Source organism: Syngnathus scovelli, chromosome 10, assembly GCF_024217435.2.
Source record: "Syngnathus scovelli strain Florida chromosome 10, RoL_Ssco_1.2, whole genome shotgun sequence".
Classification (NCBI taxonomy): domain Eukaryota; kingdom Metazoa; phylum Chordata; class Actinopteri; order Syngnathiformes; family Syngnathidae; genus Syngnathus; species Syngnathus scovelli.
This window is the reverse complement of record NC_090856.1, coordinates 10,312,066-10,334,104: the sequence shown is the minus strand read 5'-3', so window position 1 is coordinate 10,334,104 and position 22,039 is coordinate 10,312,066. Positions and strand designations below refer to the sequence as shown.

Genomic DNA, 22,039 nt, shown 5'->3' with positions numbered 1-22,039 from the left:
TTTTCCCACGAAAGAGTTGGATTTTAAAACAGAATGACTAAATAGGTATAAAATTAAAACCTGATTTCAGAATTCAGCAGTGATTGCATCTGTATGTCTATTTTGGGAATCTCACCTACATTTGATATAATTTGAATGGGTAAACGATTCACAAACAAGTCAAAAGACGAAATCAATTTTATTTTTAAAAACGTTACAATTATTTTCCATTTCCAATTTCGCGGACCACCTGCAATACTGTCACGGGCCTCTAGAGGGCCACGGACCACCGGTTGACAATCCCTGATCTAGTCTGTTACACGCGTGATCGCATTTACTAAGGATGAAAAGTATATAATTCGGATAGAGGTGTTGGTTTCTATAGCTTCAAATTTAACAACGGTCAAAATTCTTCATACTAAATCAGTGAAGGGAAGGCGACTATCGGCTTCCGTAAGAGCTGTGTAAAAGCATATACGGCAGTGGCATTGGGACTAAACCTGTGTAGCAATATTTAACCTTAATTGAATATAAACATCAATATCAGTACAACGAAAAAAAGAGCCGACATGGAATATTTAGTAGTCACAATGGCTCGGATTGTTTAATTCTCCGTAGTATAAGTGAATGGTGAGCAATTTTAGGAGCGAGTTTAGAAGGCTTTAGGCTTCCGTAAGCGGCACTTCCGGATCGAGCTGGCACGTGTGGTAAACAAGCATGGACGCCTTGGAGGACTGGAACGACGTGACCGAAAGTCCGAGTTTGAAGAACCTCACGGATGGAAGCTTCAGTGTACTAAAAGAGAGACAATGTGACGCTGTACAGGATTTGGTCAAAGCGCATATTGACTCTTTTGATCAGGCCATCGGACAAGGACTCAACTCCGTTGTGCAGGTCTTACACGCAACCTAACTAACCCCGTATAAACACGACATGAGTGATACCAAACACGTGTTCTTTTCGGTTTCTAATACTTGTGTGTATATATATTTTTTTTCTAATGTAATCTTGAGTTTCAAATAAGAATATCTTCCGCTGTAAATGTGCGGGGTATGACGTCAATGCTGTGTGAAGCTGCCAATGTGCGTAATGCAGCGACCGTGGGTGTGTTATCAGGCCATCCCGCCGTTGGAGTTCATGGTGAAGGGAGAGCGCATCAGTTTGGCGTTCATAGAGGCCACCGTCCACCCGCCGACCGTGTCCAAAGGCAGCGTGTGCCGCGAGATGAGAGTCTTCCCGTCGGAGTGCCGCGCCAGGAGGTGCTCGTACAAGGGCAAGATAGTGGTGAGTGACGTTAACGTCGTTGACATAAATAATAGTCCAAGTTTGGGGGGGTAGTGACTGATTTCATCACCGGGTGACTCTTTGCTGTGTTTACATCCTTTCAGGCAGATGTGAGCTGGAGTGTAGATGGGGTCCCCAAAGGGATCATCAAGCAGGGGCTCGGGCAAATTCCCATTATGGTCAAGTCCAAGCTGTGCAACCTGCACGGGATGGCGCCGCAGCAGCTGGTGCAACACCACGAGGAGGCTGAGGTAGGGCTTGCAGTGCAGCTTGGCCTTTCCAATTGGGGTGTCAAACTAGGTTTACGATTGCAAGCCTGGGTTAGACTTTGAAAGTGCTGTAAGGTTTTGAATAATTCCACACTGTCTTCGGGATGTTAAGGAAATGGGCGGCTACTTCATTGTGAACGGCATTGAGAAGGTGATTCGCATGCTGATCATGCCTCGGAGGAACTACCCCATTGCTGTGTCACGAGCCAAGTGGAAGAGCAGAGGCAATGGATACACGCAGTATGGTGAGAACCCAACTCTCTCACCCGCAATCCATTCACAACTCAACCCGTCCAACATCAACAAACGGGCCGGCGCGAGACTGCATTTCAATTCCAGCTTGTCAGAAAACCTCCCAGTCCAAAGTTTAAACATGACTTGGTCAACTTCCTTTGCAACAGTTCAGGCCAACAAGACCCACGAAGAACAAGCAAGCCAAGGCGTTTCCACAAACATAAAAGATTTGCTTGATTTACCGTAATTTCCGTACTATAAGCCGCATCGGACTATAAGCCGCACCAGCTAAAATTCGGGGATATTTTAGTTTTTTTCTTACATAAGCCGCACCGTACTATAAGCCGCACGTGCGCACGAGTTTTTTACAAAGAAAGACAGTACACAGAAAGCCTTTTTAAAGTTTGAATAACATACTTTAACATGTCTTTCTAAACATTCCCTGTGACGCAGCAGTAGTACCGCAGCAACACGGAAGTGTGCACGTGAGTTATTAACAAAGAAAGACTGGACACAGAAAGCTTTTTTTAAAGTTTGACTAACATACCTTAACATTTCTTTCCAAACACTGCCTGTGACGCGGCAGTAATATCGCAGCAACACAGAAGTAACACAGCACTAATAGGGTTTGATTAAATAAAACATACCGGTAAAAGTCACTGAGACGCGGCGGTAACACAGCAACAACACGGTAGCACAGCTCTAACAGGGCTGATTAAAAAAACATACTAGTAAAAGTAAAATAAAAAGCTTCATCATCTTCCTCCTGTGCACTGAAACCATCGAAACCATTCCTCAGTGTCCGATTGGAATAGCGTTAGATATCCTTCGCCTCACACTTTCTCAGTCTCTCTTTCGTCGTCGCTTTTATGCATTTCTTCGAGTGTGACGAGGGTCTGTTCATGCTAATCTTATTCATGCACGAAGCGCTAAATTACATTAAACTAGCGAGCGACACGTATAGATCCAGAGTAGACGGGACCATGAAATAAAGAAAAGGGTGCCGCAACACAATGTCATCAACATCAAAGTCAAAGTCAAAGTCAGCTTTATTGTCAATTTCTCCACATGCCAAAGACACACAAAGAAACCGAAATTTCGTTCCCCCTATCCCACGGTGACAAGACATGGCTCACAACAGACAAACAAGTAAACAAGTATAACAAAAGCGTGCTGAATAAATAATGAATAAATAACACAACAATAAATAAATAAATAAATAAATAAATAAATAAATAGGAGGAGCAGAAAAAAAAGGAGCAAGTGCGCGTACAGACATTCCCGAAAATAGTGCAACAGTGCCGCACGCTACGCAGAAGGGGGTAGCGAGTTCAGGGCCCTAACAGCCTGGAGAAAGAAGCTGTTGGCGAGTCTGGTGGTGCGGGAGCGCAGGCTCCTGTACCTCTTCCCAGAGGGCAGAAGGTCAAACAAAGAGTGAGCCGGGTGACTCACATCTCTGGCAATCGAGGTTGCCTTGCGGGCGACATGGGAGGTGTAAATGTCCTTCAGGGAGGGTAGCGAAGCACCAATAATCTTACCAGCCGTATTCACTATGCGCTGCAGGGCCTTCAAGTTCTGTTCAGTGCAGTTACCACCCCAGACAGCGATGCAACTGGTGAGGACGCTCTCAATGGTGCCACGGTAGAATGTAGACAGGACTGCCTGAGGAGCACATGCACGCCTGAGCTTCCGCAGGAAGTACAAGCGGCGCTGAGCTTTCTTCGCCAGTGACGAGGTGTTTTCGGACCAGGAGAGGTCCTCACTGATGTGCACCCCCAGGAACTTGGTGCAGCTCACCCTCTCCACCACAGCACCGTCGATGATCAGCGGCAGGTGTGTTGTGTGACCCTTCCGGAAGTCAACAATCATTTCCTTGGTCTTATTGACGTTCAGCAGGAGGTTGTTGTCCCTGCACCACGTGGTCAGAAGGTCAACTTCCGACCTGTACCGAGTCTCGTCGCCCTTCGTGATGAGACCCACCAGAGTCGTGTCGTCAGCAAACTTCACTATGCGGTTGTCGCTGTAGGTCGCATCGACTGCCTTTAGCTTAAAAGCGGTCTTGATCGCGTTCTGCGTGATGCGCGAAATGTTCAAAACACAAACTAGCACGTCTTCTTCGGCGCATTATCTCTTCTTCGTCTGTCTCGCTCTTGCTTCCTGCTAGAGCGCCCCCTGGAGGCCGTAAAAATCCATAAATACACCGCGCCGCCATTTAAGCCTCAGGGTTCAAAGTAACCTTCTGAATAAAATGCATTAAAAGTTCACATTCATTACAACTTGTTTTTGGTGAGCAAAATGTCAGAAGAATTGAATTTAAATGCTGATTGGGTTTTAATACAATGCAGATGGTCCAAAGAGCGCCACTGCTTTATGTAATCTCTGAGTCACATGGCAGACTAAGAGAAAGGGTTTAGAGCACAGGTGTCAAATTCAAGGCCCGCGGGCCAGATACGGCCCGCCACATCATTATATGTGGCCCGCGAAGACGAATTGTGCATCAAATTCGTGTGTCATTACTGGAATTGCAAATTGTCTTCACTTTTAATATCTTTTTTTTTTTTAAATATTTGACCAGTTTTTACTCGTCTGATTTGAAAACGAGTTATTTGTCAGTTTTGTAGCTTTTACTGTATATAATATGAGGTGCTCATACATTTATTTGGGTTGACAGTCATAATGGCCCTCCGAAAGAAGCTATGACTACAATGCGGCCCGCGAAAGAAATGAGTTTGACACCCCTGGTTTAGAGCCCTTTGACGCAGGTCACCTAGCGTGCATTCCTACGAAAGCTCATAATAGTCACAAGCAAGACAGCCAGAATAAGCAGCAGTCATAGTAGTGTTTCAAAATAGTATTTTTTTTTTTTTTTTTTTCTTCAAGATACCGCACAACAGCGGTCCACAGCCTTTTTACTTTTTTCTGTGTAGGTAATGTGTGTGAAACAGTTTGTAAATCTCAAATATGTGCTCATGGTGAAAGTAAAATTATGTTATAAATCCAACAAACTACAGCCTGCAAGCACATTTGACAAAGTTTCAAACTTTTTCTCCAAAACAGCGCGCCTGTTCCAATCAGCTCTGGTCGTTCATGAGCCTGCGTGCCACACTTAAATGCTTGCTGGCTTGCAAATTTCACACCCTCATCTTTTCAGGTTTGTCCATGCGCTGCATGAAGGAGAATCACACAGCCATCAACATGCACCTTCACTACTTGGAGAACGGAACCATCATGCTCAACTTCATCCACCAGAAAGAACTCTTCTTCCTACCCATTGGCTTTATGCTTAAGGTACGCTTGGCTTTCAAACTAAGGCCTCAAGGATTTTACAATTTAAAGCCAGCAGTTTGGTTAGACTATCTAAATTGGGTTTCAAGCCAGGGTTGGAGTTTTCGCAGGGGCTCAAGTCAGGGTTTTGATTCCATTTCCTTTGCCACGCAGGCGCTGGTGGACCTGAGCGACCTGGAGATTTTCTCAGAGCTGATCAAAGGCATGGAAGAGAACTCGCTGTACCGCAGCGCCGCCTGCGAGATGCTGCGCTTGGTGTCGACGCAGGGCTGCACGTCACGCTCCAAGGTCCTGGACTACCTGGGCGGACGCTTCCGCGTGAAACTCAACCTGCCCGAGTGGTACACCGACCGGCAGTGCGCCGACTTCCTGCTGGAGTACGCCCGATGGCCTGCATGCATATCACCACGGCAACACCGAAGCAGCCACTCATAATACCTTTGTGCACCCACAGCGAGTGCATCTGCATCCACTTGCGGACAGGCATGGAGAAGTTCCGGCTGCTGTGCCTGATGTGTCGCAAGCTTTTCAGCTTCGCCAAGCAGGAGAGCCTGGAGGAGAACCCAGACGGCATCGCCTGCCAGGAGGTCCTCACGCCGGGACAGCTCTACCTCATGTTCCTCAAGGTCAGCAATAAATCAATATTACAATCAATTACATAGGAGATGAAATTATTTTTCCAAATCAGTGTTTCTTATATTTTATACACAGCAACAAATTTCTTACCATGGTTTAATTGTATTCTTATTTTAAGTCTAATGAGTTTGAAATGAACTGAACTGACCCTGAGCCCAAACAAGCAGCATACCTCAAGTGAGCATGCTTGACTTCCTGTGGGGCAGGAGAAGATGTGGATGTGGCTGCTGTCGGTCAAGGCGGCGGTGGAGAAGCGAGTAAGTCACCTGAAGGGTGGCTGGACGGCGGAAAATCTCATCAAGATGTTCAATCTTGGAACCGACCTCAGCAAACCCTTTGAGTACATGCTGGCTACCGGCAACCTCAGCTCCAAGACGGGTCAGCGCCGCCTTAACTTCTGAAACAGAAATTAGGGTTTTGAACTAGGGTTAAGGTTTCAAGCATGCGTATTGTCTCACCCCCTTCGCTATTAGGTCTGGGCATGTTGCAGAACACGGGCTTGTGCGTGGTAGCCGACAAGCTCAACTTCATCCGCTACTTGTCGCACTTCCGCTGCGTGCACCGCGGCGCTGCCTTCACCAAGATGCGCACCACGTCTGTGCGCAAGTTGCTGCCCGAGTCCTGGGGCTTCCTGTGCCCTGTGCACACGCCCGACGGCGAGCCCTGCGGCCTCATGAATCACATGACGGCCAGCTGCCAGGTGGTGACGGCATCCTCGTCCACCGTGGGGCTGCCGGCCATACTCTGCTCGCTGGGTGTGACCCCCGTCGATGCCACCCCCACCAGCACCTTCGCCGACTGCTACCCGGTCCTGCTGGACGGCGCTGTGGTGGGTTGGGTGGAGGAACGCCTGGCCCCCGGTGTGGTGGACTCACTGCGCAGGTTCAAGGTACGCAAAGCTTAATTTCCCTGCCCTAATTTACTGGAAACTTCAGGGGCAGAGCTAGGTTTTTTTTTCAGTGGGGTGGCCACTGACACTGTAGTAAGTGTGACGTTCCTTCAGGTTCTGCAGGAGAAAAAAGTTCCTCCCTGGACTGAGATCATTCTGGTGCCCAAGACGGGCAAAGCCAGCTTGTACCCGGGCTTGTTTCTGTTCACCACGCCGTGCCGCATGATGCGCCCTGTGCGCAACCTGGCGGTCGGCAAGCAGGAGCTCATTGGAACCTTCGAGCAGGTAACATAGCAAGCACAAGAAAAAGCCGTGCGAAAGCGCCACTTGCTGACACTCTCGTCTTGTCGGGCAGCTTTATGTCAACGTGGCCGTGAAGGAGGCAGAGGTGGAGGCGGGTGTCAGCAGCCACCAGGAGCTCTTCCCACACAGCATGCTCAGCGTGGTGGCAAGCTTCATACCCTATTCAGACCACAACCAGAGTCCCAGGAACATGTACCAGTGCCAGATGGGTGAGTGCCGGGATCAGGCGGGCTTCGCACGCGTGCGTTTCCCACTTGTGATGGTGTGAGTGCGCGGCGGTCTCCAGGTAAGCAGACGATGGGCTTTCCCCTTCACGCCTTCCTGGAGCGTTCGGACAACAAGCTGTACCGGCTGCAGACACCGCAGAGCGCACTGGTACGTCCTTCCATGTACGACCACTACCAGCTGGACAACTACCCCAGTGGCACCAACGCCGTGGTGGCTGTCATCTCCTACAGCGGCTACGACATGGAGGACGCCATGGTCAGTAGCACCGCACGCACGCACTCATTAGGGTGGGGGGTTAGCAAAACTCCAGAAGAATTTGTCCTGATAAAAACTGAGAAATCCATGTAAGTGTCTGTAGATGCCATAATGGTAGCAAAGCACTGTTTTGTCAAAATGAAGCTCCTCAAATCACATCCGTGGTAGTAGTAAGATGGTAGAAAAATAGCTATTCGACAATAATCCCCTTCCAACTAAAAACCTTCATTTTGTTAATGATGTCCCCTGCTGGCCAGATTGTGAACAAGTCATCATGGGAGCGCGGCTTTGCCCACGGCTGCATCTACAAGACGGAACTGGTGGACTTGGCCCAAAAGGCACGGGGCCATGACGGCGTGGTGTTTGGGGCCAAGCCTGGAGACCCCAAGGTCAATAATCAGCTCGACGCTGATGGACTTCCGCCGGTGGGCGCCATGCTGCGCTACGGCGACCCCTTCTACAGCTACATCAACATGAACACCGGCCAGTCCTTTGTCACTTTCTACAAGTATGTTCTCTTGCTTCCTTGTCTTTCTAACTCATTTGAAATCCTGTTGATGCCTTGTGTGGTCCTAATGTGCTCTTCCCGCAGGAGCCAGGAGGCGTGCGTGGTGGACAACATCAAGATCTGCGGCAACGACGTTGGCACGGGCTTGTTCAAGCGCGTGTGCATCACCATGCGGGTGCCACGCAATCCCACCATCGGCGACAAGTTCGCCAGCCGTCACGGCCAGAAGGGCATTCTGAGCCGGCTGTGGCCCGCCGAGGACATGCCCTTCAGTGAGAGCGGCCTCAGCCCTGACATCTTGTTCAACCCGCACGGATTCCCCTCGCGCATGACCATCGGCATGCTGATAGAGAGCATGGCGGGCAAGTCGGCTGCCCTGCATGGCCTGAGCCACGACGCCACGCCCTTCACCTTCTCTGAAGACAACTCTGCGCTCGACTACTTCGGGGAGATGCTGCGGGCAGGCGGCTACAACTATTATGGCACCGAGCGCCTCTACAGTGGCACCAGCGGCCTGGAGCTAGAGGCCGACATTTTCATCGGCGTGGTTTACTACCAGAGGCTCAGACACATGGTGTCCGACAAGTTCCAGGTAGGGAGGCAAAACACAATTCCGACAACCTATTAATCAGCACATCATTAACTTATTTTTACTGCTTTCCAATACTGAACTTTAAAAAATGTTTCTTTACCGTGACGTGTGATGTGGCAGGTACGTACGACAGGGGCGCGTGACAAGGTCACCAACCAGCCTGTGGGCGGTAGGAACGTGCAAGGCGGCATCCGCTTCGGCGAGATGGAGCGTGACGCATTGCTATCGCACGGCTCGTCCTTCCTGCTGCAGGACCGCCTCTTCAACTGCTCCGACCGTTCGGTGGCGCAGGTGTGCGTGGACTGCGGGAGTTTGCTGTCGCCGCTGTTAGAGAAGCCGCCGCCCTCCTGGTCATCCACGCGCCACCGTCGCACTGTCTGCACACTCTGTGGCAAGAGTGACTCGGTGGACTCGGTCTCCGTGCCATACGTTTTCCGCTACTTTGTGGCCGAGCTGGCCGCCATGAACATCAAAGTCAAGCTGGACATCAAGTGAGCGACCTCAGGGCCATGCCAGGAGTTTGCAGGCCCTGTAGGACTCTGCTTTGAGTAGAATAACATTTTGGGCAAACTTGAGAGCTACTTTGAGACTGAAGAAGCCAAAGGACATACAGACTTCTGAAATAATACATTTGCTTACATTTACCTTGAATTATGTGTTATCTCTACCAGTGGTCCCTGACCGTTTTTGCGCCACGGACCGGTTACATGTCAGACAAAATTTTCATGGACCGGCCTTTATATAAATATGATGAAATAAAATGATAAGACTGGCATAAAAACAAATAAAGTATCTGCTCCGTAGCTTTGTTTTGGTCGCTGTAACCGCAGAAAATCCTGCTTTACAAAAATAGGATGTTGGAAAGGGAAGCAGGGTTTTTCAGTGCTTTTGTGGCGATCTCGGGATATTCTGCCTTGATTTTAATCCAGGTTTCTTCTTCTTGGAAGTTGTAGCCTCTTCTGTCTCCACATTGGGCCTTTTCCTCTTTAGAAGACAGTAACAGTCATAATGGCCCTCCATGACAAAAAATTCGTTTGACACCCCTGATCAATGCGAAGACACTAATGACTTCTCTCAATTTTCAATAATGTCCTAACATGGTCAGACACAGTTGGCACTATGGGGAATTCCTGTTTAGTTTTTCCAAATGGCTACTGGCTTCTTTTTGATTAAAAAGCAAACTGGTTGAAATATTTTAAGTCTTCAGATAGTAGCCTCACCTCAAACACCCCCACATCTCCCACATACCCAGCTCCCACTGTTGAAAAAAAAAAAACAGTGGTCTGGTGGTTACTAATATCATTTTTTATATATAGATTTTTTTTTTTTACTCAAACTTACAAAATCCTTGAATATCTGGAAGTATATTTGACATTTACACACAGAAAACACAAATATCTTTTACAAAACAGAGACATTTCTTAAAGAAAAAGCAAACATTTCATGAGCTAAAACTACACAAGCTGCCTTGCTAAAAGTTAAAAGCGCTTTGAACTTAAATTACAAAGTTGAAGGGAAGACATTAAAAAGTGAAATTGTTCCAAAAATGTTTACCTCTGTCGTAGAAAAAATAGCATCTCTGATGCCTTTGGGGAAGTAAAAAAAAAAAAAAATTACCCATTCGGCAGACTGACACGTTAGCTTACGTTAGCATGTTTGTTTCATCACCTTGCTATCAGTGAACATTATATTTTTTGAATGACTTTTTATTTTATTTTATGCCAATACACAAATATTTTAAAACTGTAGCAGAAACTAGCTTGGCAGACGGCAAATCTTAACATGGTAATGAACAAAACATTGCTTTATGTGGAAGTTGTGTTTTAAAAAGGTAACAAAAAGCACCAAGTTCAGGTTAAAAAAATAAAATCACGATTTTAGCAGACAAATGTTGGGACATTAAAATATACAAGTGTATGCGTGTGTGTGTGTCAACCATAGCGTAAATGCAGTCACGTGACCTGATGCATAAGGAGCCCCACACACGACATGGGGGGAGGGGGGGAATGTAACCATGGCAACAATATCAATAAAACTTGTGCACAAATGCTAACTTGCAGTCAAATTTAACTCAAGGCAGCCCCATCAGCTCAGCAAGTGGAGCACATCTTTTCTCCCTAGAGCAGGGGTCACTAACACGTTGCCCGCGGGCACCAGGTCGTCCGTGAGGACCCCATGAGTCGCCCCAGGACTTTTTCTAAAATTAGCTCAAATAGCGGCACTTGTCAGTGAGCTGCATCTATTTATTTTACAGTCAAGCCTCGGTTTTCGAACGTCCTGGTTCTCGAACAAATTGGAATTCTAACGAAAAATTCGAGATTTTTTGCTTCGGTTGTCGAACAAAATTCGGAGGTCGAACCTCGCGAGATGAGCCGGGAGGACCCGAGAAAACCCGGATGCCGACTGACTCCATTGTTATTGTATTTTCGTTACTTTGTATTAACCCCTAATCATGCCTCCAAAGAAGGCAAGTGGGAGCAGTAAAGCCATCCTAAAACACAAAGACGCTCTTAAAGCAATGCGACAGTGAGCGCCCTGCGATTGCGCGATCGGACCAAATTAAGCTCCCTGCGCACTGAGGTCCACTTAAATTTTGGAAAGTACATCAGGACTTTAAAAATATTTTCTAAATTTTAGCGACGGCTCTGTCACAATAATGCGATCACAATAATGCGACCAATGCGGTGCAGTTGCGCGGTCGGCGACGCGCTACTGTTGCGCGTTCGGCGGTGCGCTGCAGTTGCGCGATCGGACAAAATTAAGCTCCCTGCGCACTTAGGGTCACTTAAATTTCGGAAAGTACATCAGGACTTTAAAAATATTTTCTAAATTTCAGCGATGGCTCTGTCACAATAATACGACCAGCGCGGTGCGGTTGCGCGGTGGGCGACACGTTACGGTTGCGCATTCGGCGGTGCGCTGCAGTTGCGCGATCGGACAAATTTGCGCAAATGAAAAAATGCTTAAAAAAGGCGGGTTTTTTGTCTTGTAACGGATTTAAAAAATTCCCATTATTTGTAATGGGAAAAATAGATTCGGAATTCGACCGATTCGCTTCTCGAACCGCCTTCTGGAACGGATTGTGGTCAAAAACCAAGGTTTGAATGTATTTTTGCTATTCTTGTTAAAAATCACACTTACATGTGAACTGGAAATGACAATAATAACACAGTGAAAGCCAAATTGAGCAAATTGGCTATTTCAGAAGTCTGTGTCAAACTGGTAGCCCTTTGCCTTAATCAGTACCCAGGAAGTAGCTCTCGGTTTAAGAAAGGTTGGTGACCCCTGCCCTAGAGAATTACCGTAATGCAGTTTCTCGCAAAGGTGCGCTCCATTTATTAAGCCTGATGTGGTCATAGGAATGATATCAATTGTTAATTTTGGGGGCCCAGATGTGGTGTGCATGTTATATGAATGAAATTATTTGTCCCCAAGTCATGTCTGGGGCTGCGCTTGAGTATGATGTCAAATCCAAAAAACAGCATGCAGACACATTCCTGGAGATAAATGTGAGCTTGTTGAAATTAAATACTTGGCCGTGCTTTGTCTTCTTGCTTTATGGGAGTGAGAATGAAAAATACTGCTCTTACCTCCGTTTGGGAAGAATATAATAAAAAAAAAAAAAAAAAAAAAAACAGTCCCGAGTGGTTACCCCCATGATGGGCTACTCATGATGGGCTACTCCATGATGGCTCTGTAGATGACAGGTTCGATGTAGTCCCCACGGTAACGCGAGTTGATGACCCGCTGCCTCTTAGACTCCCGGATGATCTCCTTCCCCTCAAAGATGCCGTCAAAGCGCATGTCCGATGCTTTGGACTGCGCACAAACATGGTGGCAATATTAGTGCTCATAATTCTAAAAGGCAAACAACCTCCTGGTCAAGATTCACAATTTGACAATTCGGTATCTATACGTATGTCATGTTTTGAGGGTGATGGACTTGAAAGAGCAGGAGCAAAGTTATTTGCTGCTCGAACTAGCAAAGGTGCTATTTCTACTGTATTTTGCCTCCACGACAAAGACTAATTGTCACTCCTTGAAAATCAACTAGCTGCTGTGTTTTGGTGCTCAGGCCACAGTGGTAAAAGTAGTCCTTTGGCACCATCTGGTGCAATCCGTTGTCATGGGCAGCCACTCACCAGCCTGGACTTAACCCTTTTGGGCAGTTCCTCGTTTAGCGAGTAGACGTCGTCTCGCTTGGCCGTCAGCTGAGAGCCGTCCTCAAATTCCACCTGCGCCGCCACAAGAAAATAGGCCGCAAATCACGCTTGGGACCCCTTTTGACGGTGGAACAGTTCCCAAAATGCACGGTGCGCTTTTTTTACCAGGTACATCTGGACCACACGGGAGGCCACAAACTTGGCACCATAGACCAGGCCGTCCGTCCAGCGCACCTGCACCACTTCACCCTGGGGGGGTGGACCCAACTGGGCGCAATCTCGGCTCTGCCAGATCACACGGCACACATTGACGTTTTGCGCGCAATCAAATATGCACGGCACGCAAAAAAAAAAAACCCAAAAACTACCACAATGTCCTCAGGGAAGAGGTTGTCGCTGAAGGAGCCGTCGTCAAAGTTGACCTGGTAGAAAGTTTCCTTGGACAGCTGCACCACGTCACACTGGTAGTAGCGGCCATTCTTGTGCTTGCAGATCACCTTTTGGCCCACCGTCAGCTCCTGCATGGCTGCCTTGTTACGCTGGCACACGGGGAAACAAAATTTAAATTTAATAAAAAAAGTGTTTTCTCAGGGAAAAAAAAAAAATCTATCATACATTTCTAAAATGTAGTCTTGTAAGATTTGGACAGTTTTTGTTTTTAGCAAATGCACAACTTTATTCTTTTAATGACCACTTAAATCTCATCCTTATTTTCCCTTCTCTGAGGTCTTTAGTGACAAAAAGAAGCGTTTGCCTGTACGTGCGCGGGTCCTTTGTGCCGACAGCAAGTGACGTGCACCACGAAGGGCCAGTCGTCGGGCTGCATGAGCACGCCAGCAGCCTGCGCGCACGTCGGGTGGTAGGCGGTGGGGCAGCGCCCGTGCGAACACTGCACGCAGCAGCCTGACGCCTTTTTCATGCGCTTCTTGCAGTAGTAACACTTCTGCAAACAGAATAATTACTGCCACTTCCTACACACACTTTTTGGTACTCCTATCTGAAACTAGTTTTAACTCTTATTTTGAATGACGTAGAAACTATATATACAATATATATATATATATATATATATATATATATATATATATATATATATATATATATACACATACATACACACACACACACACACACGCGCGCACGCGCGCACACACACCATGAGGTAGATTTATAAAAAAAAAAAAAAAAAAAAGCTGGAAATAGCCCTATTTCTTGTTTTCATTCAAAGTAGAAATACACGTTTAATTTTTTTTTATTTGATTTAATTTTGATTTGATGAAAATTTGATTCCAGAGCGCGGCACCGCTGCTGCTCACTGCTCCCCTCTCCCCCAGGGGATGGATCAAAATCACACGGGGATGGGTTAAATGCAGAGGACAAATTTCACCACACCCAGATGTGTGTGTGACGATCATTGGGACTTTAAAAACATTTTTTTTTAAATGGCAGAACAAAGTAGAACACATTCAACTTGTAAGTCGGGTGAGGTGCCACAGCACAGTGTTTTCGCCGCAAAGTCTCGATTGACTCGCTCACCAGTTTGAATCTTTGCAGGGGGATGCCGCTCAGATCGACGGGTTTTCTCTCCGTGATGTTGATGAAGCGAGCCTCCAGCACGGCAACCGCGCACAGGACGTGCACCCACCTGCCGCAGTGAGCCCACGTCAGTCCATGCTAATTTTTTAACGACGACAAAGTGCAAAACAAAATTACTTGTTGTTATTAGCCTTCTGCAGCGCACCACCCCGCAGACAGCACAGGCAGCAGTTCTGAAATGTACACACAAAAAAAAAAACATTTCAAACAGTCAAATGCATCATCTTGCTTGCATCCATATACATCTATGGACACGTTTTGTGTGTCAGTTACATATTTTCATGCTTGTGCCGAATATATCGTCCAAAAATCTTTTAATCCACAAAAAATAACTTAATTCAACCTAATATATAATTAGATGAATTCTGTCTTTTTTCTCTAAACTATAAAATATTTCCCTTAGAAAAAATATAACGAGTTATGAAAACATTTTAATTTAGAACCAAAACTATGACCTTTCTCTTTTAAAAGGAGCGTTTGTGTCCTGACCTCTGTCATGGCGTTGGCTTTGCAGCGGGCACACTTCCACTCCTTGCTGACGCAGGCAGGATCGACACCATAACAGCCTGCGAGAGGCAAAAGCGGTGGTCAGCGCACAGCGGTTGGGACGGTCCAGACAGCGGCGGGGGCGGCGTGACTGACTGGCGTGGACACGGACGCTGCAGTGCGAGCAGCTGACTAGGAGACTGGTCCCGTCTTCCTCCAGACGGGGCGTCACCGGTGGCTCTTCGCACTCCGAATCTTCCTCGGTGGTGGTGGCAAAGCATGTCTCCGGGATCAGCGGCTTGGTCCGCATGTGCCCGCCCGCCACAATGACAGGCGCATTGGCACTGCTCACACCCTCCGCCTGGAAACAAGAAAACTCTGACCTTTAATGATCCGACTTTCGGTTCCAGGGTCGGATACCGATGCAGATGACGAGGGCACGACGTACCTGCTGGTAGGCGATGAAGAGTGAGCATACGGAACAGTAGGGCGGCTTGGAGCCTGCCTTCCGGTTGTATTCGCGCTCCTTCTTCATGTTGGGGGGTCGACTCTGCCAAAGGTGGGCCAGAGGTTTGGCCCAGCCTTCGCCCTCCAGGCCTCCCTCCTCCACGGGCAATGCCTCCGCCGGACCTTCTTACACGCATGAGGACATGTGAGGACTCAAACGCACAAACAAAAAGTTTGCGCTCCCTCTGCAGGCGCACCTTCATCGTTGAGGCCGTCCTTGATGAGCGGGTGGTGTCCGGGAAGCCGGCCCAGATCATTATGCTCGGTGGTGCCCCGTGCCTCCTCCGCCCCCTGTTGGTCACAGGTCGTATTGTCACAAGACAACACCCCTTTCATGCACCTCTGATACTACGTTAAAAGCTAGGCAATTCACGGATAGAATCCAAGCCCAAAAGACGAGTTACACAGACATGACTCACTTTGCTGGTGTCTTTGTTGCCCTCGCCGTCGTCTTTATCTTTAGGCAAGGCCTCTTCCTCGGCGTAGTCTCCTTTGGCGTAACTGTGCACGTGCAGGGCATCAGCAGGGCTCAGCGTTCTCTGGAAGGCTTTGTGTGCCGACACACCGCCCGCCTCCGCTGAGCACGGCGCCGCCACCTGGTCTTCTGCAGGATCAGGCACATGGTTTGTGATAGGCTCCGCCTCCTCCTCTTTCCTCAATGGACTTTCCAATCTGTCAGGCTTTTCTTCTTCCTCTTCCATTTCAATTTCTTCTTTCTTCTGAGACTTCGACTCTAAATCATCTGTCTGGTCTGGAGAAGAGAAAAAAATTCCTCCAACAAGAATCCAAGCATCCATGTTTGGCTTTTTAAAAGCCTTTTCCTAAGGACGTTTATCCTTAAAGCACATGTGAGTTAAAATTATTATTATTTTTTTTTTGTTAAGCAACAAAACGGAAACTTACCGTATTTATTTTAATTATCGCCCATATTCTAATAATCGCCCAGTGTGTTAGCGATGACATAAATAAAAAAACATTGATAGCTATTTATCACCCATGCTGCTAAAAATTACACCCAAAACCTCCGCAACCGCATACCGACGTCATTGCGCAAGTTTAAATATGACTGATTTGACAGCACGTCCAATGTCCCTTTTAAATTGTTTTTCTCCATAAACTATGATACAATTACACTCATCACTCCGCTACAATATCCTCACACAATTACGTTAGAGCAGGGGTCACCAAACTTTCTTAAACCGAGAGCTACTTCCTGGGTACTGATTAAGGCAAAGGGCTACCAGTTTGACACACACTTCTGAGATAGCCAATTTGCTCAATTTGGCTTTCACTATGTGTTATTATTGTCATTTCCAGTTCACATGTAAGTGTGATTTGAACAGTAATAGCAAAAATACATTCAAATCCGTTCCAGAAGGCGGTTCGAGAAGCGTATAGGTTGAATTCCGAATCTATTTTTCCCATTACAAATAATGGAAAAATGTGTAATCCGTTTCGAGACAAAAAAACCCTGCCTTTTTTAAGCATTTTTTCATTTGCGCATATTTGTCCGATCGCGCAACTGCAGCGCACTGCCGAACGCGCAACCGTAGCGCGTCACCCACCGCGTAACTGCACCGCGCTGGTCGCATTATTGTGACAGAGCCGTCGCTGAAATTTAGAAAATATTTTTAAAGTCCTGATGTACTTTCCCAAATTTATGTGGACCTTTGTGTGCAGGTAGCTTAATTTTGTCCGATCGCGCAACTGCAGCGCGCCGGGCGCTCAGTCACATTGCTTTAAGAGCGTCTTTGTGTTTTAGGATGGCTTTTCTGCTCCCACTTGCTTTCTTTGGAGGCATGATTAGGAGTTAATACAATCCTCAAAGTAACGAAAATACAATAACAATGGAGTCAGTCGGCATCCGGGCCGCGCGGTTGGGTTTTCTCGGGTCCTCCGGGCTCATCTCCCGAGGTTCGACCCCCAAATTTGATTCGACAACCGAAGCAAAAAAATCTTGAATCTTTTGTTTGAATTCCGATTTGTTCAAAATCCGAGGTTTGACCGTAAAATAAATAGATGCAGCACACTGACAAGTGGCGCTATTTGAGCCAATTTGAGAACAGTCAGGCGGGCGACTCATGCGGTCCTCACGGGCGACCTGGTGCCCGCGGGCACCGTGTTGGTGACCCCTGCGTTAGAGTGTGCGCTCGAACAAGACGATCACGATAACATGACGTGCGCAACATGTGATGTGCAATGGTAACGTGTCGCATCGATGGAGCGTCAATTGACGCACCCCGCTGTTAGAGGTAGATCAAAACAGCCGCTGTTCTAGTGTTAAGAACACCAGTGAGATGCAGGTATTGCATACTATATAAGGAAAATATACATATCGCCCATTTCAGTGCCCCTTGGCGATCGGACAAAAAAAGTGTTCTCTATTAATCGCCCAATCGTTGGACATAAACCTTCTCTAATTATCGCGATAATTAGAATAAATACAGCACATTTAAAATTTGTCAAGTTGTAAAAATCCCAAAATAAATATCCCCTGAAAAAGATTACCGTGCATGTCTGGCTTGACTTCGGCAAGGGACTCCATCTTGGCCTTCTTGGGCTCCGCCTCCTCTTGGGCCATCTCGCCTTTGACATCCTCTGTGGTGTCGAACGGTCGCTTGGCGGCTGTCTGAGCTCTAGGGCTAAGGCGCGGAGACGTCCGTCATGAGGTTGCTGGATGCTACTCAGCCACGTACGAGCTTACCTGGCGGCCGAGCGGTCGCCCTCACCCGCGTCGTCGTAGTCAGGAGGCGGGCTTTCCTTCTGGAAGATGGCGGCTTCCGGTGTGGGCTTGGTGTGATCAATGGGAGCGTTGTCCTTGCCCGCTTTCCAAAGCTTGTAGCGCTCCGGCTGGAACTTGCGCACAAACACATCCATGGAGATCTTCACCATGTCCTGGCGGCACGAGCACTGACAAGTGGAAGTGGGACGAGAAGACCAGTTATTTGGGAATCAATAAAATTTTTGAGGAATGTAAAAAAAGAATTGAGATTTTCTTTTAAATAAAATGGGATTTGGGGGAATTCTATTTTCTTAAAAAAATATTTTATGATCTAAATTCCATAGACATCTTAAATTGTATGTCATAAAAAAAGATTTTATGTAAAAATGTGTTGGGTTAATCAGTAATTTTTTTTTACATTCACTTTTATTTGTGAGAACGCTGGCATACCAATGTGGCTTGTTTGCCGTAGTCGATCCAGCGCTCCATGGCAAAGTTGGTGGACTCGGCACAGTTAAAGCCGTGGTTAAATCCGGCATGGTAGCTGAACGGGAAGGTGACAATGAACTGGCCGGCTTCCTGCGTCACCTGCACCATTCGTGTTACCAGACACAAGTTGAGCAACGGAACACACCGAGGCCAATGCTTTGGTTCCATGCTGCATCTCAACAAGAAAGCAAAAGCAAGCGTCACCTTCTCAAAGGGAATCCCGTACTTCTTGAGGATGGACGGCGAGATCAAGGTCATCTTGTGGCGCAAGAAGGCCTCGCAGCTTTGAGCGTTGCCGGGAAAGAAACCTATGCGCAAACATGTCACAGTAACATCTTCCTCTTTCACAACGAGTTGAAGAGAAAGTACATACCCTTGGCAAGACGCTCCAATCTCCTCCCATGTTCCGGCGGTACTGCGTACCTAGGCAGAACATTAACATAAGCAAAAAAAGGGCGAGCTAGTGAGGCTTTTGCTGACGTACCAGGACTTGGGCTCTCCAAAGTGCAAGTAGTTGATGCTGTAGAGGTCCATGTCCTCTGTGTGCCAGGCAAATGCAGCCTTCCACATACCAAAGTAAAGATATGGCGTGTTGACTCCTTTAATCTTCACGCCACTCTCATTCTCCACCGTGTCCAAGATGGTCTGCAGTCGGCTGATGTTCCACTCGCTCACATCCTGCAAAGCGACAAATGGCTCAGCGAGGCTATGATGCGGTGCCCAATAGGGCACCGCCGCAATCTGGAGCTGAGCCACTCACCGGGTCGTAGAGACTCTCGCTGACGTCGGCACCATAGAGCGGCGGATTGAAGGTCAGGTTCTTCCAGAACTTGCGCTCCAGCTCGTCAAAGTCCACATAGCGTGGATGGCAGAATCTGGAAAAGATGGAGTAAAAAGTACCAATGAAAAACCTTCCACCCTCATTACTACTGCTCATATCAAATACTACATGTATGGGTCTAGACCAGGGGTGGGCAAACTTTTTGACTTGCGGGCCGAATTGGGTTCTAAATTTTGACCGGGGGGCCGAACCAGGAGCAGATGGATGTAGTATTTTTGTGAAGTAATAGAAATGACATGTAAAGGTCATTGCATAAAAGATTGTTACTTTTAATAGGTAGTAAAGCATGGATATTCAAAAAAAGCTTTTTGAAAACAAATGCATTTATTAACAACATTAAAAAAAGATTTCACCAAAAAACTACTATCAGTGATTCTCATTAAATATGACACTGTTATTATGAATAATAGTTTCCATCACTTCAGCACCTGCAGGTCAGATTTATGAAATCTGTTTATCTAATGAGGCGAAATCACGTCAAACGGCAAACATTCTGACAGAATACATCATCTTGAAGAATCAGTGAAAGAACACATCTAAATAAAGAATTAAAGAAATCAATAGTATTGTTGGTCTCCCTTTTTTGCTAGGGCATCATGGTCTGGAGTAAAATTTGTTGTGGTAATTCTTAGGATAAAGCCGAGGTGTCCGTCCATTAACCTAGATATGTGACGGGCTTTGTTGACGTTCATGTGGCTGAGCGTCTGCTCACACACGTAGGTCGAGCCAAATGGTCCACTCTTTTTTTAAACACTCGGCACTCAGTGTCCACCTTTCTTTTCCTCGGGCCACTCATTTTAATGGAAGGATTCCAGGGGAAGGTTTGTGGGTGGCGTTAGCGTAAAACCTTATCTGAAAGCTCAGTGCGCGAATTACAAGAATGCTGATGTCACAGCCCACACTCAAAATTTGGCACTGATGGAAATAGAGCGCGGAGTGCGCCGGGTCCGTACTACTTAGTACGTACACACACTTGTGAGTGTGCACCGAGCTTTCTGACACGGCTTCCGGGAGTAAATGCGCGAGCGGACGGTTCCCCATCTATTGGGGAAACATAGTAATTGCAAGAAAAATGACCCAAACAATTTTTAATAATACAATTTATTCAGGTTTGGCGGGCCGGATTAAACGGCCCCGTGGGCCGTTTGTGGCCCACGGGCCGTAGTTTGCCCGTGTCTGGTCTAGACTATTTAGCATTTCCATTTTCCATCAATTGCGTATATTTACTTTCAGTATCTAATTGTAATACATGTCTGTATAAAAAGGACGCAACAAGGTTTATTCTGCTTTAGTTCATGCATGTGAAGCTTACTTGTCCATATTGGAGGTCTTGCGGAACTCTTGCACGGTCATGGGCTTCTTCTGGATGTTGTACTGCGTGAAGAGGCCCGACTGGCCTGTCACCACTTGCTGGATGGGCGCGGAAATGACCAGCTCGTCCATGTCATCGTAAGTCTTCCGTGGCCTCCAGCCTTTGGGCGGGATCACCTGTGCCGGGAAACATGTAAGAAAGACGTTCACCCGGCGAGGCCATAAAGCCGCCTCACTGACCTTGGCCATCCCCGCTCGGTGCGCTCCCTGAGATTCCATGTAGGCCACGTAGCGGCGGAAGTCTCGGAAGTCTTCCATAGACGGTGTGAAGGTCATGATCTTGCAGGGGGCTGCATTCTGGGTGGCCGAGTCGCCGCTCATCGTGAGATGTCTTCTTTCTACTGAAAGCTGTAAAATATACCACTTGCAAGTTTTTCCGAAATCGAGGCTAAAGTTTGGTTGCTTTTTTTTTAGCAAGCATAAGTAAAACACAAAATTGACATCAATAGAGTCTTTCAAAGAAAGCATACCATCAATATTGTAGGAAAATAAAAAAAACAAAGACGTGCAGCTGAAAGAGTTGATGATAATGCTATAAAAAGAGCAATGGCACTTGGTAATTGAAAGACTGATCAAACCCTATCAGTGTGCTTTTCAACCTGAAAACAATGGTGCATATTACGGAGGGAAGCTAAAGAATTAATCAAATGAATTAGTTAAAACCAACGTAAACTTGGCGTTGCTGAAACACCGATATACTACCAAACCGCCCAATCAAAAACAACCCCGCCTCCTTGAGCCGGCCAATTAAACTCATGCCAGCCTCTGATTGGTCGAAGGGCGTGTCCGTCACAGACTGTGGCCCAGTGACAGCGAAGCTCCTCGGAAAAATATTTAGCTAGCTAAATATGCTAACGGTTAAGGACGCTTCGCGTTGAGAATAAGCTCAACGCGGAAGTCAAAAGAGACTTAGACTACTAGAAACAATAAGAGTGTGCGATCAACACTCATCCGCGTGTGGAAAGTTCAACGCTTAAAGTAAAAGACTCGCAGTGTGAGCGCACTGAAAAGTGACAGCTGCCCTCGATTAGCAAATTAGCGCAACTAGCAAACAGCTTGTTGCTTGCCGTCTTTCTATACTGCAAAACTTTTGCTCACACTTTCCCATGCACAAACCTCGCACAAACGCGTCCAAAATTACTTACGTGCGAAGCAACCCGGACGTGTCACTCGGGCTCAGAAGCCGCGAGTTAGCAGAGTAAAAAGAGAGACGTGAAGTCCTGGTAGAAAAGACAGTCCTCCATTACGGCGGTGACGCATGCCCAGTGTGGGTTTGTTTACATGGGGCTAGTGGGAGTGGTTTCGGGTCTGGCAACCGATCAGAAGGCTTCATATTATTACACAGATACGTACGTGTTTCGATTAGAATGATCAAGCAAACTAATCAGTATGATCAACCAAA

At 47.0% G+C, this 22,039-nt stretch overlaps 2 protein-coding genes across 4 annotated transcripts; one reads left to right on the top strand and one right to left on the bottom strand.

Moving 5' to 3' along the window:
• Positions 1–505: 505 nt before the first annotated feature.
• Positions 506–10,095, top strand: polr1b (RNA polymerase I subunit B). The gene is made up of 15 exons (XM_049728775.2): positions 506–873; positions 1,096–1,263; positions 1,368–1,514; positions 1,645–1,777; positions 4,918–5,054; positions 5,205–5,428; positions 5,506–5,677; positions 5,894–6,065; positions 6,161–6,576; positions 6,691–6,861; positions 6,932–7,088; positions 7,166–7,362; positions 7,620–7,870; positions 7,955–8,462; positions 8,583–10,095. The coding sequence occupies exons 1-15, from the start codon at positions 697–699 to the stop codon at positions 8,955–8,957; spliced, it is 3,405 nt and encodes a 1,134-aa protein (XP_049584732.1). The 5' UTR covers positions 506–696; the 3' UTR covers positions 8,958–10,095.
• On the bottom strand, positions 9,747–21,922 carry kdm4aa (lysine (K)-specific demethylase 4A, genome duplicate a). 3 transcript variants are annotated; one of them, XM_049728787.2, is made up of 22 exons: positions 21,783–21,922; positions 20,818–20,985; positions 20,579–20,754; positions 19,186–19,300; positions 18,910–19,103; positions 18,799–18,848; positions 18,630–18,733; positions 18,387–18,524; positions 17,919–18,124; positions 17,723–17,856; positions 15,634–15,965; positions 15,412–15,505; positions 15,156–15,340; positions 14,864–15,068; positions 14,711–14,787; positions 14,339–14,394; positions 14,162–14,270; positions 13,380–13,568; positions 12,994–13,164; positions 12,791–12,910; positions 12,605–12,697; positions 9,747–12,281 (listed from the first exon to the last, which is right to left on the bottom strand). In XM_049728787.2, the coding sequence occupies exons 2-22, from the start codon at positions 20,956–20,958 to the stop codon at positions 12,141–12,143; spliced, it is 3,030 nt and encodes a 1,009-aa protein (XP_049584744.1). In that variant the 5' UTR covers positions 20,959–20,985; positions 21,783–21,922; the 3' UTR covers positions 9,747–12,140. The 3 variants fall into 3 exon arrangements, with proteins under 3 accessions (XP_049584744.1, XP_049584763.1, XP_049584753.1); XM_049728806.2 differs by having other exon boundaries at positions 13,386–13,568; XM_049728796.2 differs by having other exon boundaries at positions 15,156–15,337.
• Between the last annotated feature and the right edge of the window lie 117 nt (positions 21,923–22,039).

Bases quoted from the DNA above. Each gene is read 5' to 3' on its own strand.
- kdm4aa (XM_049728787.2), bottom strand. From the start codon at position 20,958: ATGAGCGGCGACTCGGCCACCCAGAATGCAGCCCCCTGCAAGATCATG. The intron at 19,301-20,578 runs GTAAGCTTCACA...CATCTTTTCCAG, and splicing joins AAGACCTCCAATATGGACAA to ATTCTGCCATCCACGCTATG. The intron at 13,165-13,379 runs GCAAACGCTTCT...CCCGTGTGCCAG, and splicing joins AAGGACCCGCGCACGTACAG to CGTAACAAGGCAGCCATGCA.
- polr1b (XM_049728775.2), top strand. From the start codon at position 697: ATGGACGCCTTGGAGGACTGGAACGACGTGACCGAAAGTCCGAGTTTG. The intron at 7,089-7,165 runs GTGAGTGCCGGG...GGCGGTCTCCAG, and splicing joins CATGTACCAGTGCCAGATGG to GTAAGCAGACGATGGGCTTT. The intron at 7,363-7,619 runs GTCAGTAGCACC...CCTGCTGGCCAG, and splicing joins ACGACATGGAGGACGCCATG to ATTGTGAACAAGTCATCATG.